At 36.1% G+C, this 24174-nt stretch overlaps 1 protein-coding gene across 1 annotated transcript in view; it reads right to left on the bottom strand.

Annotated features, from left to right (window-relative positions):
• The window catches only part of RANBP17 (RAN binding protein 17), a 377695-nt gene that overhangs the window by 92258 nt on the left and 261263 nt on the right, over window positions 1-24174 (bottom strand). Inside the window, exons 17-20 of the mRNA XM_064376519.1 lie at window positions 22568-22631; window positions 22368-22476; window positions 6842-6945; window positions 989-1077 (exon numbers count right to left, since the gene is read on the bottom strand). Coding sequence (XP_064232589.1) covers window positions 989-1077; window positions 6842-6945; window positions 22368-22476; window positions 22568-22631 — 366 coding nt within the window. The remainder of the gene's footprint in view (window positions 1-988; window positions 1078-6841; window positions 6946-22367; window positions 22477-22567; window positions 22632-24174) is intronic.

Here is a 24174-nt window from a genome sequence, read left to right as displayed (position 1 = left end):
AGAAGGGTTTAAACAAAGCAACTGAGAAACAGTTTAGATTAAAAAGTAAATTAGCTTTGAGATTATATAATTTTTTCATATGCTCTGATGGTTTCATGTATAAAAGACATAAAACCATTATAAAACGCTTATATGACTTGCATACAATACCACTTCCTGTTGGGATCAAAGGTAAGTCATACAATACTATTAGAACAATATTAATGGCCACTTACAACTACCAAAAATGTGTCAGACATTATACAGAATACACTTTACCCATTTTAATGGTTACAATAAGCCATGATACTGAATTATATCTGTTTTCAAATGAGAAAACCAAGACTCACACAGGTGAAATGACTTGTCAAGGTTCACAACACAGTAAGTGAAGAGCTGGGATTTTAAGCCTCGTCTGTCTATCACTAAAGTCCATGCTCTTTTAACTCTTACATGATAAGGTATTTCTGTGGGAGATTTTTTTTTCTGTCTGTACTAACCCTTGGCAAAGGTAAATTCAAATTTTACACCAAATGACAAATCTTGACTATTTTCCCCTTTTTATGTCCATTAATTATTTTCATGATAATGAAAAACTGTGGCATGATGAGTTAGGCCTCGAAGAGATAAAATGATCTTCCCAGCTTTGCTAATTGAGATGGAGATTCAAATCTCCCCTCAAAAATGCCAAATGGTAGGATTCATTGATCTCTAAAGATGTTAGCCAGATCATCCCTTCAACTCCAACATAAACAATCATTTGGGGGAAGTCATTCTTAAGTATCAATATTTAACGGCACCAAAAAAGTGACCTCTCTGAGCTGGGTCTCCAAATACTGTGCTCAGTTATCTGCACTGCTGCCACTGTGCTGTAATTTTTAGCTGATTACACATTAGTTCATTTAGCTTTGTTTCCTCTTCCCTACTGTGCCATACTATTAAACGAAAGCGAGGGGCCTGGCATCCCTCTGTGCACAGAGCTGGTATTGTCACAGTGTAATAAGGATACATCCAGTCAAACAGCATGGTGTAGCTGGTCTTTGTGTTCAGTGCAAAGGCAATCCCTCGAAGATCTCTTGCCAGCCCGATCAACATACGCTGTCAGTGGGAAAGAGACACAGTAATTGATTTTCACGTTAGCGCAGAGCAGATGGAGTAATAATCAGGCAATAATGACCACATATCTGATTTTGATTCATTAGCTAAAATGTCTCGTTCAGACCTCTTTCTACAGAAAATCACAGACTCTCTAAACAAACAGACCATCAAATCTGCTGATCAACTCCACTTTGCTTCTTACAAATTTAGCTAAGTCATAATTTCAGTAGCATAGCTAAGCATTTAGATTCTTAATATACTTTGTTTCTGAATAAAGCCAAATCAGAAAAAAAAGAGATTAGGATTGATAATTACACAAAACAGATATGTACAGGGTCTAGATATTACTTAAAAACAGCAAATCTTAAACATCGGCTTGTATGCAATCGCCTCTACAACATAATTTAGAGTCTATCCTAGAAAGGCACTGACATTTAAAAATTCCTAATGAATATCTTTAATAACTTTAGGACAAAATAAAACTGGCCAAGTGATCTGCTGGTACTTTGATACACGCAGAATGGCAGTCACATTCCCCAAGCGAGGAAGATGTAAGAAAACAAGTTCTATATTTGATGTCCTAAGACTTGAATTTGAATCCCAGCTTTAAGACTTAAGGCAAGACAATTTATCAGGCTCACTTTTGTCATCTATAAAAGGGGCTAATAACACATTTGTCACAGAAGCACTGTGACAAATTTAATAAATGTGTGTGAACTGCCTAGCAGAGACTGATACACAGTAAATGTTCCACAAGTATTTAGTTTTAGAGAAAAAAACCAAAAACTTGACTCTCGAATAGAAGAGATCTGACTTGTACTCCGGACTCTTAATTAAGCTGTCCTTAGGTTGATGCTTGGGAAGAGAAAAAGAAAACCGGTGAACAGATGCTAGAATGTCAGAACAAAGAGCACAAATAAACATAATTACAAAACAAGGGGGTGGGATAATTGAGATATACAACTGTGACTTCTGAAGATACTGTTTCATTGCAAATACTCAGCTAGAAATGGTCTCTGAAGTTTTTTTTTCTACCAGATTTTCTCTTTTCTCACACTTTGGTAATAAATGAAAACCTCTTTACGAAGGAGTTTAAATTATTATTAAGCAAACAGTGAATCCTGACCCTCATCTTAACGGCTGATTTAATTTAATTTCAAAGTAGTAAATAATAGTTTAACTCTCAGAAGCATCTGGAATTTCTCATCCTCTCCACTCTTTCTGCCTAAGAGGTGACTCAATATAACTGGATGTTATTTATAGGAACATTCAGTTTCTATACTGTCTAACAGTTCAGAGAATGATGGTTACCTGAATTTCTGAATCTGAATACTCTGAATTTTTGTTTCTGCTCCTTTAAATGACTTACTCCTTTTTTCCCCTCATACTCTGACCAGTTCTCGTTTTTCTGTAACCAGCTGGCCTCCTTGTAGTTCCCTCATATAACCTGCAATTAGTTTTTAAGCATTTTGCCTTTTCATGTAGCCTTGTTTTTTTTTTTTTAAACCACCTGGAACCTGTTCCTCTCTTTCTCAGCTTTTCACATTCCTGGAAGCCTCCAGCACAAAATACATCTTCAAAGAAGCCTTCTCCAAACCATTCTATTCTGACTCCTTAGCTTTGCAGTCTTTCTATTAAATTAGGCTTTTTGTTCTATTTTTATTAGGTACACTTACAAGTTTCAGGCTATGCTTCAAATAATTTTAAGTTTCCACTTACACATGAGATATCTACCATTTAAGTCTAAATTAGTCAACAAGAACCATGAGTTTTACTTTCTTTGTGTCTAGTACAAAGGGTTCTTAAAATATTTTAGATTATCCTCATTATACAAAAGGATTAATATTTATTTTATCACAACTTTTTCCTTCCTTAAAAGAGGTCAAATTAATAGAAGTGGTCTATAGAACTCAAATCTATGGGCTTTTTTTTTTTTAAGTGGCAAAATGTGGCTATGAAATCATATCAATGTTTCATTCTAGAAAACGTTACTACAGAGGAAGCATATAATAACTAAACATATGTTTTAAATGAGTTCAACTGAACAGAAAAATGCAGTGTTAATGTGAGTAAGAAATAGACTTCTTATGCTCAAACAATATCTTTTATCTCAAAGCAGCAGAGAATACTGTAATAATCTACATGGATACACGAACAACACTAAAGAGAGTGTTTTCTCAATAGCCAAAACATATGCAGCCCGGATATGAAAAAGAAAAAGCTGCTAACTAGGAGCTCAACCAGCCTACTAAGTAATTTGAGAGTGAGAGGTGATCTTATTGAATTCGAGGAAAGGAGGAGCTACCGTTTACCATCTCATTTAAAATAGTGCAAACAGTTTTATTTTAAAAGTTGCCTTTCTCCTACAGTTGGTCAACACAAGATTGATCTGAAGGGTGAGAGGCTCTTGTATTTTTAGTGAGGTTGTTTTGGGGAATAGGATAGGCCTAGGGATCTAACCCTGTGGATTCCTTTCTGGATAGTTAGGGAGAAACTGCTGAGTTCTTCAGTCTGCTGGTGAACAGTTGTCTGTGTGCCAAGTGTGAGACGAATGGGCTGGGAAACAGCTGAAACGAGGCTCCTTCCACCCTGACCCCCAAAACAGGGTTTCTAATGGAAAGTCTGACAGACCCTTTACTGTAGTGGCACTACTGGGGGCAGCTATAATATTATCCTCATAATTCTACTATATAATAACAACAAAGAAAGAAGGTGAAGGGTCATTGTGCTTTGTCTTTAGAATTAAGATGGCTGTCTTCATCCTTACAGCATACTCTTAATTCTGAAGACACATCTTAATAACCTCTAAATAGTTCCAACAAAAGAGCCGTGTCAGAGGAATGAGCAGGCCCCAAGGTGTTTCAACTGGAGTGTTTTCATCTGCCTTTATTGCTCTATCCCTCTCCAGAATTAAGGCAATAACCTGTGATAAATTATTCAGGAACTGCTACAGGGATCAAAGCAAAATCATTCTGTTAAAGTGCTGTTTGCAACATTTGGCACTTAGTGCGAAAACTTTTAATGTGCGCATGCTGAAAATCAAGGATTTTAAATAATTTAACATTGTGGAGTTTTTACGAAAGGACTAAAGATAGTAGGTTCCTATTTAACTGCTCTTCTTTCTCTGGGAAGTTTTCATTCATTTTCCTTGAAACTGATGATGTCATGACCAAATCAAAAATGATGCATGGGTCAGGGGAGTACTGGACTATATTTTACCATGGATACAATTATAGGGGGAAAACATATACTCTGTAAGAATACTCTAAAGCCATGATTTGTCAGAGGATTTTTTCCTTTTCCCCTTTACTTGGAAGAGAAAAACCCGAGACAAAATTTCAATGTTTTCTTCAATTTTATTAAGAATAAGTAAGAAAACAAAGCTATAAATTTAGGACTTTTGCTGCATTTCCTCCCCTCACAACTCTATTTCAATTTGGCAACACAGGTCCTTAATGTTTAAGTTTATCCTGAAATCTGCATTTGAAAATATCTATAAATAGGGAGTTAGAAAATCCTGGTAAGAGTTGCAAATTAAATGAATTTGGCAGTCCTGCGGCATTTTCATAGAGATATTTTAACAGCATCACCTCCTGTGGATTGGAATACTAAGTACTTTATTGAAGAACAAAACAGAAATGTTTTTATCTCTAGTACTTGCAAAATGAAGTACCTGAAAGCACTTTTGCACGTATTATTTATTCATCATGATAGAAAAATAGCCTTAACCTAATAAATTACATTTAAAAGCATTTAGTGCAAAAGTTTTGTTTATGATAAAGCAACAGATTTAGTTTTTTATCGGTAGCTTAAAGCACCAAGTTTTCTTTATACAAATTAGACAGATGGTGCTTACAGTAGAATTTACTAAAGGTCTGTCACAACAAATGCAGCCAAGCTGCATATTTAATCACTGCAGAATCTTGTCTACCTGCAGCTGCCAACTGCTAATCCAATTTCCCTGATAAATGTGGCAAGAGACACGATCAGCAATAAAGAGCATCTAACTCCATTTTCCTGCAGGGCGTCTTTTGATGAACATTTAGGACGGAAGCACGGAGTGCACTGTGTGGCCTTGGTTCGTGGCAGCTGCATGCATTCTGAGGCACAGTTCTCAGGTTACTCACTTAATTCTGCCACTATCATTACGTTGCTATTGATCTCAGTAGCTGTTGCCTACACAGCATTACTCTAGATGAAGCTGAATCAGGCAGTTATCATGCATCAAACTTGCTCAAAAGCCTGGAGATTTCCCCTTAATTACTTGTGATTTTATTTGCAAATACCGTTAAAGTGTAATCAAGCAGTCACTTTCCAGGGTCGTTAAGAACTTGCTGGTTTAGGGATATATCACTGGAACTCCATTAAAAATGACTCTAGGAAGATGGTTTCTATCAAACTAGATGGGATTACAACAAAAATGGTCTTGGAATCTAATGAAATCTTCAGATGAGAGAGACGTAATTGTTATAAAGATGATGTTTTTCAACTTCACTGCTTCTTTTTGATAAACGGCAGCAATAGCAACCTAAAAGTGCAGAGATTTTGTTGGGCACTGAAAATATTTGGAAGACATCTGTAAGATACAGCTAACCTGAGTGGAAACTCTGGTGAAGAATTTCAGGAAGACTATAAACACAAAGAAAATCTGTAAGATCCTTTTTTGGTTTTAAAATTCTATAACTATAGCATGCTGATAAACATTAATTTCAAAAATTCTTTTAAGTTAAGAGGTATAGCATTTGGCTGATTATTTTTTGATAGAAGAATAACCTAAAGATAATTATCAAAGGCCATATCATTTTTCTATTTGGCTTTTTACTGCTAGTTTTTTTTTTTTTTTTTTTTTTTTTTGGTGAAGAGACGCTATGCAAAAGATGGTTAATATTTCCAACATATTTCAAATAACTATGAAATATATGACTCAATTGTCACCAGCAAAGGTGTCTACATTGTCTGGAGTGCATTTATTAGTCTGTTAAAAAGAATAATCAGTGTCTATTTATTTAATATTGCCCTAATACATTATAATTTCAGAAGATACTGTTTCTATTTAGCAGAGCTTGTGCTTCCCATCCCCCACCTTAAAATATGGGGCTGTTTTGTCACAGACAGCTTGCTACACTTAAGGATTTTACTAATAAAACATAATGTTGTCTTAGATATTATGACTGTTGCCACAGCTGAACTGACTTGTCAAATCAATCCTAATATGGCTCCCACAGGCACATAAAAACCTTATTTAGCTATCAGTTATCCTAATCACTTTGTTCCGTTTAAGAATGCAATACTTCAAGACCAGTTCCTATTTATACATATATGCCTAGCCATTTAATAAAGTCTTGATTTATATAAATTCTTGTTTAAAAAAATATTTAGAGATGTAGTGTTTTAGTATGTGTATGGTTGTGCATTCCTCCATATAGATGTGTTGAAACATACAGCGCAGGGCAGATGAGGGAACGGGGGTGTTTAAAGTGGTGTACGCACAAGAAATGTTCTATTAAAGACAGTAACTGCCACGGGAGACGAATCTATGTCATCTAATCATGAACTGATTGTCCAAAACTATTTGCTGACCTCAAAGTCCATTTGTACAAGAAACTAGAAAAGTGCTTAAATAAAAGTACAACTTAGAGACATGCAATTGGGAAAGGAGGTCTGAAGAGGCAAACAGCACGCACAGATATGCAAAACCCTTTTTGGATCTAGATATCCTAGAAAAAACAAAATTGTCATTCCTCATATTTAGAAACAAACCCACCTTTACGTCTTCTTGTTTAAAGTTGTTGTTGAATATCTGTAATACTGTTTCAAAAGCAACTGTAAGAGGCAGCATGAAATTCTCAAATTCATCCTCATCTTCGCCTATCAGAGAAACAAAAGGGTCACTACGGTTTAAAATGCACAGAATTGTACATTATCCTCAGCACCGATTGCTTCATTTAGGCTTAGAAATATTCCCAAGAAGGGGTCAGCCTGCATTCACATCCATGCTACATTTTCTACTTTTGCTCATTGAATATTCTGGTGTTTTGCCTTCTCTTTTGCACCAAATGAAATAGCAAAATTACTTACCAGCCATTTTTTTTTCCTGGTTCTTTATTGGATATAACAGACTCATGCCCCAGGCATCTCAGTCCTTTAGCTCCTAGGGCCCCGAGAGCTTCTCTAATGCCTCAAGGAAGGCCACTTTCAAAGCCTCAGAGATGCGGTGTTTTTTTCCCCTTCTCTTTGGGTGCCAAGGCCCTAAAGGGCTCATAGACTCAGGTGCCCAGATAGCTCTAAGTTATTATTCTCTTTTATTTATGTTCTTTTTAATTAATTTATTAAATAAATGGCAGGGAAACTTTTATCTGCCAAAAAGGATGGGGTCCCTTATGGGTCATTTGGATTTTAAATACATTCTCCATGGGTACGCTTCTTACACTAAGCTTCCTTCCTTTTTTTTTTTTAAATAGAGAAGAGAGGAAAGAGACATTTCCTATTAATTTTTTTACTTTAAAGGTAGACCGTAGTTTCCTCAAGGATTCAGTTAAAGCAGAATCTTCACTTCACACATGGATATGCACAACTGATTATATAGAATTCTTTTCAAAAGGGTTTTTTTTAAAATGAGAGATTGAATTCACTCATTCATCCTAAGTCACAAGGAGCTATGAGCTGCACTTTACTGAAGAAACAGGCAGAGAAAGGTTAAGTGTCTTGCTTAAGGTGGAATGCTTAGTTGGAGACAGAACTACATGGTTCAGACCTCCTAATTTCTATGCTATTAGTAGAGTTTTAAAATAGAGTATTAGAGAGGAAATGAGTTCTCAGAGAAGGGACTCATGGTCCTCAAAGTTTGGTCCTTGACCAGCGCATCAACATCACTTGTGAACTTGTTAGATATAAATGCCCAGGTTCCATCCCAGATCTGTTGAATAAGAAACTCTAGGGGTGGGTCCCAGCAGTTTTGTTTTAATAGGCCCCCCAGATGACTGAGAATGTTTGAGAAGCACTGGCCTATAGTCATTTTTCAGACAAAGAAACGGAGATCCTGTCAGGATCAAGAACCTGTGACTCTTCGGGAGTAGCTGATCTGGCTGACTCTGATTTTCTGTGATTTATCTCTTTCCTTCAATTTCACATTGTTTCAGGAGTACAACAGAATCAGGGACTTAGCTTTGTTACAAAGGATACCAAAAGGCCAACGAAGCTTTACTGGTGTGCTGTTCTAAACGAAGGTCAGTGTCCTGGGTGAAGAGTAATGCAGACCAAATTATAATCTCTTTTCTGTAAACTGGCCATGTGGCCAAGTTACTCCTCTTACATACACCCTTCTCTGTTAACTGGTGATAACACAGACCTATACAGGTGTTATTTTTCAAAGCCCAGGTGAAATGATACCTTTCACAATGTCTAAGCTAAGCTTTCCTAACTCCCAGTTGAGTATCTCTCTTCTCCCTTTGGATTCCCATAGCATTTTGTCTGACTCTTAACTATTATACCAGTCTGCTTTGAATGGCAGATATTTAAGCATATATCTAATAATAGCAACAACAATACCACCTACATTATACCATAACTACCATTTGATCTGGGTTACTGTGGGGATTAAATGAGATAACATTTATAAAGTGTACATGTAAATTATTAGCTCTATTAGCCTAAACTGACAGTATGTGCAGATTAGCTTCTACAGAGTGAAGACTGTACATCTTTGTTTCTCAGCGAAGGGGAATGATGTAGGGCTCTGTAGTAAATAGGCCCAGGCGTCTGTGTCCACCGTGTGTTATTTAACTTTGGGTATTTTACTCATCACTCCGAGTCTCAGTTTCCTCATCTATAAAAATAAACATAAGAATACTTATCTTTGAGGGTTACTGTGAAGATTAAATATTGCAATACATGGAAAATGGAAGCTGCTCAATAAATAGTAGTGGTGGTACTAGTATTATCGTATTAGCACAGAATGGAGCCTGGCATTATTCGGGAAATATTGTGTTTAGATAAAAAGTAACTTCTCAATAAAGGTGAAATTTTAGAACGTCTTTATTTTCTTAACACCTGACATAGAATAATACAATAAATAATTGAAATGTACATCATCAAATTTTAAATACATAAAACATATGTACATTATATTTAAGGCATGTAATTTTACTCTTCTAAGATAAAGTATTTTCTAAATGTGGAATTATTAATGAGAACAGTGGTAATTATCACTGCAGGCAGATAACGGTGCCAGAAAGAATGGATGCTTTGAAATCAGAAAGTTTATCTAAGTTTAGCTGAGAGCAGTGGTGAACGTCTATAATTCCAGCTACTTGGGAGCTGGGGTAGGAGGATCCCTTGGGCCCAGGAGTTTGAGACCAACCTGGGCAACACAGTGAGATCTCATCTCTCTAAAAAAAAAAAAAAAAAAAGAGAGAGAAAGAAAGAAAAAAAGTTTATCTAAGCTTGAATCCTGGCTCTGCTACTGTTAGCTGTCTGGTTTTGGGTAAAGTCACTTCAGTCATCAAAGCCTTAGTGTGCTCACCTGTAATTAAGACACATAGTATTGACTTCATAAAGTTAGCTGTGAGAATTAAGTAAATGACAAAACATCTATAACCCCCCTTGCTCAGTGTCTGGTACTTAATAAATGACAGCCATTAGCACTATTGTTGTCTTGAGTCTAACATGGACTTAGAGAGGTGATTATGGTAATAAAAACAAGGATAACTGCGAGATTGCCAGCCCAGTGCCCTTCCTTTGGGAACAAAGTTTTCCAAGGTAAGGATGTTTATTGAGAACAAAGACAAATTCCAACTTTTAACATTTCAACTCCTAACTTGATATTCTGAGCTACAGATCAAAAAACTTCCTGATTCCACCTTTTTCTACATCCAGATTTTAAGGCAAACAGGGATATCGGGAGCACATGAGACAACCAAAATGTGCAGGGAGAGGTCAAGCAGCAAATACTATAAACACAGTAATGTGAGCAGGAATTCTACTTAAACGTCACTTCCTCTGAGAGGTCTTCCCTGACCACTCTATCTAAAATGGTACCTACAATTTCCCCTCCCCCCATATCACTTTCCAACCCCATAACCTGCTTTACTTTTCTTATTGGACTGACTATACCGGCTATTCATTGACATATTTATTCATTTGTTGTTTATCCTCTCTATCAGGATGTAAGTTCCTCGGGAAGGAACTTGGTCTATTTCCATCATAGTGTATCCCCAGTGCCTTGAATGGGGTCTGGCACTCAACAAATGTTTGTGGGGTGACTGAATAACAGCTGTTATTCCTTGAGTGGTTATGCAGGCAATGGATTTGGTACTTTACTTGCTTAAAAAACACTTATGTGGCTCTTACTATTTTCAAAGTACTGTTGCAAGTCATTAATGGTCAGAATAATCTCATGAAGTTGTATGATTTTCTTCATTTTACATGTCAGCAGAGAGACTCAAAGGAATTAGGTAGCTTGCCCAACATCCTTCAGCTGGTAAATGTCAGTGAGCCGGGATTCTCAATCAATCAGGTCTGCTTTACTCCCAAGCTCATGCTTTTCCATGTCTCTGATAAGGTGGAAGGCAACAGAGATGGGGACTAATGTTAGTGTCACTGAGTCCTGAATACGGAGCTGCATGAAGTCAGAAGAGAGTAAGATCAGCAAGCTTGGTTCTGGTGAGGAAAACGGAATTCCTAGACAAGCACTTGGGTTTAAAGTAGGCAAACAGAAGGCACTGGTGCATCATACTATAGAAATGTTTAGGTTTTAGTTAGCACTGTTCCTGTTATTGCAGTGTGATATGTTGTACCACCTAAGCTGGAGAACTGAACATTTTTGTTTATATCATGCAAACAACTTTATACAACATTACTATTAAAGATTTTTCCTAATTGGTATTACTTACCTCTATGTAAATGATACCCATAGAGGTATCATTTACTATTTCTGATGCAAAAGGAGAAAACATGAGCTCACTCTCTTACAACTTCGTATTCAAGTATGCAGTCATATATTTAGTGTTCCAAATGTATATGTGGTTATTTTATAATAGTTGAAGCTGTTAGTTTTTTTCTTAATAAGACAAAGGTCCAGAAACCAGTATGATTTGAAGGTAAAGTGCCAATTCATAGACTAATATTTTCAATGCCATCAGGAAAAGTAAATGTTAATATGACATTGTAAATTCTCAGTCATGCATAGATAAAAATAATAAATTCCTCAGTTTTTAGGTAAAACCCAAAGCTAATCACTTCCAATGCGTCTCTGAGAATATGCTTAAGCAGAAAGTCATTCATTTCATAAGTTCTAAACTTTTTTTTTCCTTCAGAGACATCACATGAAAATATAATAGTAATTGTTTTAGTATGTTGGCTAGCAGACATTTTTATTTGCAGGACATTTCATTTATTGTTTTGTACAATCTAAAACCTCCAGTGGTGGAAATGTAAAATGGTATAACTCATGTAATATGGTGTAGTCATTGTGGAAAACAGTTTGGGAGTTACTCAGAAAATCAGAGTTGCCTGTTGTCCTATCAATTTCACTCCTAGGTATTTACCCAAGAAAACTGAAAATACATGTCCACACAAAAAGTTGTATGCAAATACAGCTGTATTATTTCATAATAACCAAAGGTAGAAAAAACTCAAATATTTATCAACTGATGAATGGCTAAACAAACTATGGCACATCCAAACTATGGAATATTATTCAGCCATAAAAAGGAACAAAGTATTAATACATGCTGAAACAGGAATGTGCCTTAAAAACATGCTAAGTGAAAGAGGCCAGATACAGAGGCCACAAATTTTATGATTCTATTTATATTAATGCCCAGAATAGGCAAACCCATAGAGACAGAAAACAGATTAGTGGTCTCCAGGGTTTAGGGGAAGGGAGAAGAGGAGTGATTATTTAATGGTACAGGGTTTTTTTGGGGGGTGATGAAAATACAGAATTAGATAATGGTGATAGCTGCACAACTTTATGAATATTCTGAATATACTAAATACCAATGAATTATATACTTTACAAAAGTGAATTTTATGGCATGCGAATCTAAAAGAATAACAACAACAAAAATCTGGGTTTACTCCCCCTCTGAAATGAATACAAAACAGTGAAACTTCTCATTTCCTTTTTTTTTTTTTTCATTTCCTTAACTTTGAATGCAAATGGCAGCTAGATTACTGGGGAGGTGGGGAAAATGGGCAAGGAGAAGCAAGTGATAGAAATGCTGTGGTAACTGTTAATGACTGTATGATAAGTATTGTATGAAACACTTTGGCAATTGTGATGAATCAATATGGCGGGCAAAATACAGAATAATCACCCTCTCAAAGATAACCGGTCTAATTTTTGGAACCTGTGAACATATTAGGTTATGTGATAAAGGGAAATTAAGGTTGCCAACCAACTGACTTTAAAACAGAAAAGATTCTGGATTATCCAGGTAGGTCCAATGTAATCACAAGGGTCCTTAAAAGTGGAAGAGAGAAGCAGAAGTCAGAGAACCACAAAGATGGCAGCATGGAAAGGATTCTTCCTGATGCTACTGGAGAAACGGAGGCCATGAGCCAAGGAAAGCAGGTGGTGTCCAGAAGCTGCAAAAGGCAAGGGAACAGATTCTTCCTTAGAGCCCTGCTGACATCTTGATTTTAGCTCACCGAGACCCGTTTTGGTCATTTGACCTCCAGAATTACAAAATAACACATTAGTATTGTTTAAGCTACTACCTTGTGGTAATTTGTTATAGCAATAATAACATAAAACCAACATAGTCAGTAAAGGTCAGGTCTCCTATAATGAAGCTCTGGTCCAAACTAAGGAAAACTGAGAGGAGAGACAAGGAGACACAGGCACTGGGCGAAGAAAATAAACCATTCAAAACCAAGTAACAATGGGCGATCTCAGAAATGCTGGTGACTTTTGCAGGTCTAGGCCCAGATTATCTGCTGTTTCCCAAGACTTCATTAAGATACCACTTCTAAGTTGTATTACAGTAAAACTTTGAGAAATGTGCTTAACTGGTCCCTCAAACTTGGGCCACAATTGGTTTTCATTTCAGTTTCCCTCTAAATTGCCTAGGAGTTCTAGCTAGTTTTGAAATGACTTGTGGCTTCAGGCAGGGCAGGATATTTTAGTATGTGCCGGGAAGTGTCATCACATTGTGCTTCTATAGGAAAATAATAGTCCCAGATATTGAGGGCAGAGTAGATGGCATTAAGAGCATCAAGCTTGCCTCATTTCAAGGTCCCAGCAGCAGTCAATGCTTCTTCTAATAGTGCACTCAATAAACGTTTCTTAATATTTTCTAAGAACTTGTTTTGTGATAGCGATGGCTCTAGGCCCTTTTACATATGTTTATCTTATTTAAACCACATGACAACTCTTTTACATAGTTTTCTCCATTTAATAGATGAGAAAACTGAGGCTCCATGTAATTCCTCTCCCTAGGGAACCAGAGTGTTTATTTTAGTTCCCAGGAAAAAAAAAATACACTGCCTACTGCAGACTATAGCTACCCATTTTCAAAGAATCCCACCCCAAAAGTCTCATGAAACATCTCATTCCCTGGGGTGCTCTGGACTGTCTAACTTCAAAACCAGGTAAGTTATTAAAACTGGATCTGGACTTAATGGGCTGCTTTCTGCCTACAGGGCCAGCTAATTAGTCTTAATTATCTCATTATAGATTTTAAGTATTTCCAGCTGCTTCTTTACCCCTTACTGCCCACTTCCCCATCCCCCCATGCCTATTTTTCAGATAATCTCTGCCAAGTCATAGACACAGTTAATATATTGGTGTGTTCTTCCTATCTATAAGCTATTTTTGATCAAGCCTTTCACCTGCTAAATCTTCCTGGGATATCCACCTCTGTGTTCCTTTATCTATGAGAAGAAATAACTTTGGCCAATCATTAGACATAAGAACAAATTTCAAAAACTGCATTTTGACTTTCACTGACCATCAAACTGTTATGTACCCATCTAGCACAAACAATAAACATACATCTATTTGTTTATTTCATAGGAGCTTAGAAAATAATTCTTTCTCCTTTTCTTTCACTGCTCCAAGCCCCAAATCAATCATTCGTATCAAATAGTTCAAATAAAAACAAAGGAAAAAATTTATGTTTCTTAATTGGTTGATAAGGTGAAAGATGAATAGTTTACTAAAAGTGGATGAAAATATGTGGTCAGAGGGCTACCTCTTATATGACTGACCTTGGGCAAGTCATTTAATTTCCCTGAACCTCAGTTTTCTTTCTTTTTTTTTCTGTGAGATGGAGTTTCACTCTTGTTGTCCAGGCTGGAGTGCAATGGCGTGATCTCGGCTCACCGCAACCTCCACCTTCTGGGTTCAATCGATTCTCCTGCCTCAGCCTCCTGAGTAGCTGGGATTACAGACATGTGCCACCACGGCCAGTTAATTTTGTATTTTTAGTAGAGACAGGGTTTCTCCATGTTGGTCAGGCTGGTCTCGAACTCCCGATTTCATGTGATCTGCCTGCCTCAGCCTTCCAAAGTGCTGGGATTACAGGCATGAGCCACCATGCCTGGCCTGAACCTCAGTTTTCTAACAGATAAATAATGGAATATCAAAAAGGATAATGCCTGTGAAAGTGGTTTATAAATGAGATATTCTTAAACAGATGTTAACTGTTATTACTAAAGAAAAAATTTCCTTCCTCTGTATTTTTACTTCTATCTTTAGTAGCTAATTCTAGAATACTCTTCCCTTATTCAAGTCATTTATTATTTAAATAATAAATGACTTAAACTTCCCTTATTCAAGTCATTTATTATTTAAAATTTCTTAAATTTAAGGTAGTGATAGCTTCAGATGCAATTACCTCTTAAAAGTCAAAGTATATGGATACTATGCTACCTTCACCCCTAAAGATAGAACTCTCTCTTTACATCCATAAACATCATTTTAATATTAGTTTCCCCCTAGTAATTAAAAATATGACGGCTTCTCAGAGTTTAAATTCCTGAGGAATGTACTGCTCACTCAAATGCTATCCATGTGCTTCTGATCTAAAGAGTACAATAGAAGATGCAATCATGAAATGTCCAAGGAAAATCAACCATTGGTGACACTGAGCACTTCCAAATTTGTGGCTGGTAAAAACTTAATTTGAAAGTAATAATTTTGGTCCTTCACAAAATGAAAAGTGTTGTTACAGCGCCTTGCCACACTTCCCCTCTTTAGTATTTGTCAACTAAATTCACCTGCATTCAAATTAAACAAAATAGAAGGTTTTTATTTATTCAAGTATTTTATATTGAAGAGCTCCCTGGAGGTTCTCCATTTACTGGCTCGGGTAATACTATCTTTCCTTTAGTTTATTAGATTGACCAAGTTAATTTTAAATAACCTAGGGAACTTTAAGTGATTCTTGGAAGAGCTAGCATGCACGTACATATGGTTGGTCACTCATTTTTTTCTGCATGTGAAGGGATTTTCCGCATTCATTTTGATAATTTCTTGGAACACCAAAAGAATTTGCCAACGACTCTCACATGTTTTGAAACACCACCATTCTAATGATGAAATGCTTTCAATTCTGTTCTTTATGCAAGTGAATATTTTGTCTAGTTTAGCTAAAGCAATTTGATAAAATGGTACAACTGTTTATTGCCAACTACCAACCCTCCCCCTCCACCCCCGCGCCAGCACCATTTTCATCTGAAATACAACCTGGGGCACATGGCATCTAATTAAATTCATACGAAGTGCAAATCCTTGAGTAGAAACCAAAATGCATTTCAAAGTAAATACCAATTAATGTGACACCCAATTTCTTTCCCCCTTCTAATCACTCCAATGTGCATGGCTTATACACAAGACATATTCAATTTATTTCTGTAGGATTCAATTAGAATGCTTTGTATTTCCATCCAAGATTCATATCCAATACTTTTGCAAGAAAGTAGGTGGTTTTTTTTTCTATGTGATTCTTATCCCCACTCCCCCTCTCCAAAATCAGTGATACAAAAAGTTTGTCTTCATTTTTTTTTTTGAGGACGATTCCCATTATCTAATGGTTTTATTTTTTTCATTTAATATATGAATCTGTGCTGCTCTTGACAACGGCACTTTTTCTTTCTTGTTTCCATGACAATGAACGCACAATAGAAAACTATCAAGCTATATATACAGAAATTCTGACAGCCATGTTCCAGTCAACCTAGTTTGTGAGACAAGGCTTCAAATAATAAAAACTGTGTTCAACAATACTCAACAAATCATTGTCTATAAAGTAATAACACTTTGAACAGAGAGCAAGAGACTAATCGGGCACAAGAGTGGTCAAGTGTAGCTAATCACTTGTGAAAGTAATCAGCCCCTGATTTGTTTTGTCTTGGAGAGGCCAATAATCAGAGCTACTTCCAGAAAGAACCTGGCATCAGAGCTGATGGCATCATGTTACTGCATACTTGTTTTTCATTCAACAAGTATTTATTGAGCATCTGCAATGCAAAGACTCTTGACTGGCTGGTGCTAGAAAAATATAGAATAGATAGTCCATACCCTGAAGGTGTTCAACATATTTTGGGAAGATGAATAACTCTGGTTTTTAACAAGAGAATGAAGCTCTGGTAATTATACAACAAATCATACTTGATGCTTTCAATCATAACTTGACGCTTAGCATATACATTTCATTATTTTAAAAAGTAAAAATCACTGATAAATAAGGAAGGAGTTTCTTTTCAAACATGTAGAAGTTCTATGAGGGTAGCTACTATGATTTAAAATTTTATTTATATCCAGATTCAACTGACTTATATTGTGCACTACTATGCACCAAGAATTTTCACCATAGCCTGTCTCTTTCTGTTTCTCTCAAGGTGTCTAAAAAGTGCTTGTAATGCAACAGATATTTACATTAAAAAAAAAACTTTGAACTAAAAACATGAATTTATCCTTTATATTGTTATGGGTTAAATATTTCAAAGGAATAGAATCTTGGGAAAACTAATAAAATCCAATTATTCAAATTTATATGTGTTTATTTCAGTTTCCCATACCTCATAGTTTTCATTAAGCAATACTAAATAAGAGCAAATTTGCTTTCCAAAAAGTGTGCAAGGTCTTTCTGGGCATCATCATGAATATCAATTATCAATGCAGTAATAAGCACAGTAGTACTGTGAATACTGAGTTGGGGCTGTGTGCAGGCTCTGATAGTGCTATTCTGTTGTTTAACCTACCATAGATACATAGCGGGTTCCATATCTGTAATGACCATATCAAAAAGGAAATGTTAACTCATTCCATTTCCAGGTTCTGAAAATGCGAGTAACATGGACCTAGTTTTAAAAACTCTCCACCAGATACTTCTCTTTAACTTCGGTCTCCCCACTTCTTTCGTTCTGTGTGACAGGGTTATTAAAAGAGCATTTTTAAGGCCTGGGAAATAAATTAAGTCCAGACAAGCGTTTCAAGGTCTCTTTAATGCTTGCACAACTGGAAAAGCAAGAAGACAAGCCCTTTGAGGCCAGGACCCAGTATGCCTGATTATCTTTGTCTTGCCCTCAGAGTTTAGCACGTCGTGCTTTCTAAATGATTGTCAAGGACAATGACAGAGTCTGGGGCTGCTCCTCTTCTCGCCAATACAGCAGCCAAGAGGGGACACAGGCCAGTGTGCAGTACGAAAAGCCGTCACTCAGTTGCATCTCCCACTTGCCTAAGGTAGCAGATGATTGGGTTTTGCATGCCTGGTTTACACTCTTCAAATATTTATAGACAGTTCTCTTTGCCTCCAGCCCTAGTTGTCACTTAGCCAAGTTATACATACATGGTTCTTTTAATCTTTCCTTAGAAATCAATCCCACTAAGCTCTTTAATCATTCTAGTTGCATTTCTCTCAACTTTTGGCAGTTTGTCTTTTTGATGATTTATTCTGTGGAAAAGCATGAAAACAATACTGGTGTGAAACACAGAGGGGGTTAGCCCCCTTTACATTTCAAAATTCAATGCCTTTTATGTGCAAAATAAAATTATATTTCTTTTTTCTGTTTGTATGAATATGTTTTTAAAAATTCATATTTAAGTTGATGTATTAATCAATTGATTGCAAGAGAAAAAGAAAAAAGTATTATTGGTATTATATCGTCTAAGGATGATATTGTCACTGTCTGAACCCTCTCATATATAACTGGTCTAACTTGCAGTATTCAAATTTGAGAAATGGGAATCTAGAGTAACATGGTCACTACGGAGGAGCGTAAGTGCCCATCCTAAGGTACTGTCTATCTGTGAATACTTCTCACTAACTTTAGCTTTTTAGTAGTACATTTTAAAAATAAGTTAATTTTTACCATTATAAAATACATTAAAAATTCAAATGATCAGAAATAGAAAAAACTACCTACATGCTACAACCCAATGTCAACATTTAGCATTTTTAATTATTTTTTAAATTTACAGATAAATTTTATGTTATTTATTATGTATAACACGATGTTTTGAAGTATATAGATGGGCCTACCTTGTTTGATTGTACTTCACAGATATTGACCTTTTTTAAAAAGCAAATTAAAGATCTGTGGCAAACCTGAGTACAGCAAGGTTCTACTGGTGTCGTTCTGCCAACATCATGAACCTACTTTGTGTTTCTGGGTCATATTTTGATAATTTTCCTAATATTTCAAACTTTTTCATTATTATTATATCTATTATATCTATTATGGTAATCTGTGGCCTTTGATGTTACTAATGTAACTGCTGTGGGGCACGACAAATTGTGCCCTTATAGGATAGGCAACATTAATTGCTCAATATTGTGTATGTTGCTCCATAAACCAGCCATTCCTTTGTATCTCTCCATCTTCTCAGGCCTCTCCATTCTCTGAAACACGACAATATTGATATTGAGCCAATTAATAACCTTGTAATGGCCTCCACGTATTCATGTGAAATGGAGAAGAGTTGCACATTTCTCACTTTAAATCAAAAGCTAGAAATGATTAAACTTAGTGAGACAGGCATGTCAAAAGCTGAGATAGGTCAAACGCTGGGTTTCTTGCATCAGTTAGCCAGGTGAACAATGCAAAGAAAAAGTTATTGAAGGAAATTAAAGTGATTAAATTAAAATGCCAGTGAACACACAATAAGAAAGTGAAACAACCTTATTGCTGATATGAAGAAAGTTTTACCTGTCTGTACAGAAAATCATACCAGCCATAACATTTCCTAAGCCTAAGCCTAATGCAAAGCAAGTCCCTAACTCTCTATTGTACGAAAGCCGAGAGGTGAGGAAGTTGCAGAAGAAAAGTTGGAAGCTAGCAGAGGTTGGTTCATGAGGTTTAAGGAAAGACGATGCCTCCATAAGAGTGCAAGGTGAAGCAGCCAAGTGCTGATGGAGAAGCTGCAGTGAGTTATACTAAAAATCTTGCTAAGACCATTGATCAAAGTGGTTGCACTAAACGACAGATTTTCAATGTAGATGAAACAGCCTTTCATTGGAAGAAGATGCCATCTACGACTCTCATAGCTAGAGAGGAGAAGTCAATGCCTGGCTTCAAAGCTTCAAAGACCAGGCTGACTCTCATTAGAGGCTAATAGTGATGATGACTTGAAGTTGATGCCAGTGCTCATTTGCCATTTTGAAAATCCTAGGGCCCGCAAGAATGATGCTAAATCTACTCTGCCTGTGCTCTAGAAATAGAGCGACAAAGCCTGGATGACAGCACATCTGTTTACAGCATAGTTTACTGAATATTTTAAGCCCACTGGTAAAGCCTACTGCTCAAAAAAAAAAAAAAAAAAAAAAAAAGGTTTTGTAAGGCTATAGATGCCACAGATAGTGATTCCTCTGATGGATCTGGGCAAAGTAAATTGAAAACCTTCTGGAAAGGACTCACCATTCTGGATACCACTAAGAACATTTGTGATTCAGTCGGGAGGTCATACTATCAACATTAACAGGAATTTGGAAGAAGTTGATTCCAACCCTCACGATGACTCTGAGGGGCTCAAGACATCAGAGGAGAAATTAACTGCAGATGTGGTTGAAACAGCAAGAGACCTATAATTAGAAGTTGAGCCTGAAGATGTGACTGAACTGCTGCAGTCTTGTGATAAAACTTGAATGGATAAGGAGTTGCTTCTTCTGGATGACCAAAGAAAGTGGTGTCTTGAGATGGAATCTACTTGTGGTAAAGATGATGTGAACATTGTTGAAATGACAAAAGCTTTAGAATATTACATAACCTTAGTTGATAAAGTGGCAGCAGAGTTTGAGAGGACTGACTTCAGTCTTTAAAGACGTTCTCCTGTGGGTCAAATGCTATCAAACAGCATCGTATGCTACAGAGAAATCTTTTGTGAAAGGAAGTCAATTGAGGCAGCAGATTTCATCGTTGTCTTCTTTTAAGAAATTGCCACAGCCACCTCAATCTTTGACAACTACCCTGATCAGTCAGCAGCCATCAATATTGATGCCAGACCTTCCATCAGGAAAATGATTACAACTCACTGAAGGCTCAGATGATTCCTAGAATTTTTTAGCAATAAAGTATTTTATTTATTATTATTTTTTATTTTTTGAAACGGAGTTCTGCTCTTGTTGCCCAGGCCGGAGTGCAGTGGCGTGATCTCAGCTCACTGCAACCTCCGCCTCCGGGTTCAAGTGATTCTCCTGCCTCAGCCTCCCAAGAAGCTGGGATTACAAGGCATTCACCACTATGCGTGGCTAATTTTGTATTTCTAGTAGAGACAGGGTTTCACCATGTTGGTCAGGCTTGTCTTGAACTCCTGACCTCAGGTGATCCACCTGCCTTGGTCTCCCAAAGTGCTGGGATTACAGATGTGAGCCACTGCACCTGGCCGCAATAAAATATTTTAAATTAAGATACGTACATTTTATCTACATCATGATATTACACACTTAATAGATTACAGCACAGTAAGTTCAACTTTTATATGCACTGGAAAACAAAAACTGTGTGACTTGCTTTATTGAGGTATCATTTTATCATGATGGTCTGAAACTAACCTGCAATATATTTGAGGTATATATTGGCATATTGTAACTAATTGACAAATGTATTACCTCTATGGTTATCATTTTTGTAGTGAGAACACTTAACATTCACTCTCTTGGTATTTTTCAAGAATATAATGTATTGTTACTAACTATAGTCACCACTTATGTACAACAGATCTCTTGAACTTATTCCTTCTGTCTACCTGAAACTTTGTGCCTTTTGACCAGTATTACCCCAAGTCCCCAGTTCTTAGTAACCACCATTCTACTCTATGAGATCAATTTTTTTAGATTTGACATACAAGTGATATCAGTCATACATACAGTATTTGTCCTCAGTGCCTGGTTTATTTCACTTAACATAGTATCCTCCAGGTTCATCCATACTGTGGCAAATGGCAGAATTTTTTCTTTTTTATGGCTGAATAGTATTCCATTGTGTATATATTCCACATTTTATTTATCCATTCATCTGTTGATGGACACTTATGTTGATTTCATATATGCTGGCTATTGTGAGGAATGATGCAATAAACGTGAGAATGCAGTTGTTTGGTATACTGATTTAATTTCCTTTGGATACATATATACCCAGTAGTAGGACTGCTGGATTGTACAGTCATTTTATTTTGAATTTTTGAGAACCCTCTACACTGTTTTTCATAATGGCGGTACTAACCATTTTTGAAGAATTCCATTTAAGTCTTTTTTGAAGTAGTGTCCTTCCCATCCCCAACATACATGATCATACCATTTGCACCAGTGTAACACTTTGCCTTTTCACTTAATGTTATAATACAAAATTTCATGTATTGCATTGTCTTTAAATCTTCATTTTTTTTGAGTGCCAATCATTCCACAAGTGGACGTGCCATAAAGAATTGTAATTGTAATAATTTTACAATTCCCTACTGTTAGACAGTTACATCATTTCCACTTTTTCTCTAGTTTAGATATCACTATGATGAAAATCTTTGTGTGTAAAGGTTTTCTATTTAAGATTATTCCTAGATTCACAGTAGTAAAATTAATGTGTCAAAGGACAGGCAGAAAGTAAATTGTGAGATAAAAAATCAGTGCAAGTGTTATGTGAAGTGAAAAATGCCACCTTAAGTAAAAAGATTTGTCTTTTGGCTCTATTTGCTATAAGTGAACACTCAAATCTCAGAAGGTTGTAGAGAAAACTGTCCAAAATGGCTAATTCTAATAAGTTAAATGTTGTACCAACTAGTATTCCACTTCTTTACTCACACAAGCATATTGCTGATCCCTTATTAATTGAGCTTAAATTCTTAACCTTACCTAGTTCTACCATCAGAAGGCGAGTGAGCACTGTGTAGAAGGTTGTTCGACATCTGAAGTCACTGAGACTGTAACTCTCACTGATGCCAAGAAAAGGGAAGTGTTCACTCTAATGAAAGCAAAAGAGTAATCAAAGTTACTAATGCTTTACTTAAACTATTTGTAAAATTATATTCGTTAGTTAAAGAAATAAGACTTACTGTGTGGTTTTTTAGCATGAATTTCACAGCATCTATCTTCACAAGTTTTTTTAAAAGGATATAGGTAATAGAAGTTAAGGAATCTAAGGAAATATATTTGTCATATCAGTATGTAATAAATCACAAAGTAACAGTGAACTGCAGTGACATCAATTTCTACTTATAAGGAATAAACGTAATTTCTAAAGAGCATTCCTATAGAAACTTCGTCTTTCCTTCTGTTAAGAATGATAATCTATTATTAACCAGTGCAATTACTTTTTCTATCTTATACATATTCTAGTTATGGAAAGAAATAATGAATTTTATAATTAAGACAAGAACTCCTTTACTATTAAAGTCTTGATAGTGGAAAATTAAAACTGACCCCTTTTTATATTCTGGGTGTAACTTGCGAACTTCTACTTACTTAATGTTATTTCATAATAAAATAATTACAAAAGACCCATAATAGGCTATCAAAAAAGAGAAAATTATTCAATATTAAGAAATAGTAAGCTCTGTTAGTAGAAATCTAAGATCAGAATATAATTAGGAGGACATAGCAGACTGCATGTCATCAAGTATAGAAGGACAGCTTAAAAGAACTAATACTTCTCAAGTGCCTAGTATGTAAAAGGCATTTTCCATATGTTAATTCATCTAATCTTCACAATTATACTGCTAAGTATTATTTATTATTTTTAGTTCATAAATAATGAAACAGGAGCTAAGAGAAATTAAGTTGCTTGCCCAAGATTATACAGCCATGGACGGACAGTGCTGAGATTTGAACTGTAGTTTGACTCCAAAGGCTATGTTCTTTCTACTGTACCACATTATCACCTTAACAGTTCAACTTAGAAGGAGCATAAAGTTAAGAAATCAGAAATATGAATACAAGGCCTAAATAATTTTAGGTATGATGTGGATTCTAAACACATCTACTCAGTATGCAAACACCCTCTTCTCTTACTCTACCACAGTCACGTGTTTTCTACCACAGCTAGGGCATCTCTTGGCCATTCCCTAATACCTACTCATGCCTTTCTTGAAGGCTGTAATAATCTTAAATGGCTCTATGCATGTTACAAGGAAAACATTGGCTTTCTTTTTCCTTCACATCATCTCCAAATATATGATTCAGTTTGTTGTCTCTGCACGGGGGCACTGAAAAGCCTAATTCTAAATTTTAATCATTCAGACGTGGGTATCAAAGAGTGCAAAACACACTGGAACATGAGTCATGAGACCTGGGCTTGACTATACCATTCAATGAGTCCAGGTAATAAACTTAGCCTGTCTCAGCCTTAGTTTCCCTCTCCAACAAATGAGGGTAAAACCTACGCCCAAGCTACCTTACAGAATTGTTTTGAGGATCAGATAATGCAAATGTCTTTGCCAATTATCAATCAGGGAAAAAGAAAGATGCAGACAATTTACAGAACGTGTGCAACTTGCAAGGCTAACTTTCACAATTTCATGATAGTATCACTCCTATTTTTCACATAAGAAAATAAACTAAACAAATTAAATTATTTTTCAAAAGATAAACAACTAGTATGATTTAGATTCAAGTCGTCTGATTCCAAAGCAACCATTCCAGTTGCATACGAAACATGTATGTT

This window comes from Aotus nancymaae, unplaced genomic scaffold (assembly GCF_030222135.1).
Source record: "Aotus nancymaae isolate 86718 unplaced genomic scaffold, 86718_ANA_hifiasm-v0.15.2.pri h1tg000015l_1, whole genome shotgun sequence".
Taxonomy (NCBI): Eukaryota; Metazoa; Chordata; class Mammalia; order Primates; family Aotidae; genus Aotus; species Aotus nancymaae.
The sequence above is the reverse complement of the archived record's forward strand: the minus strand, read 5'-3'. Positions and strand labels throughout refer to the sequence as shown.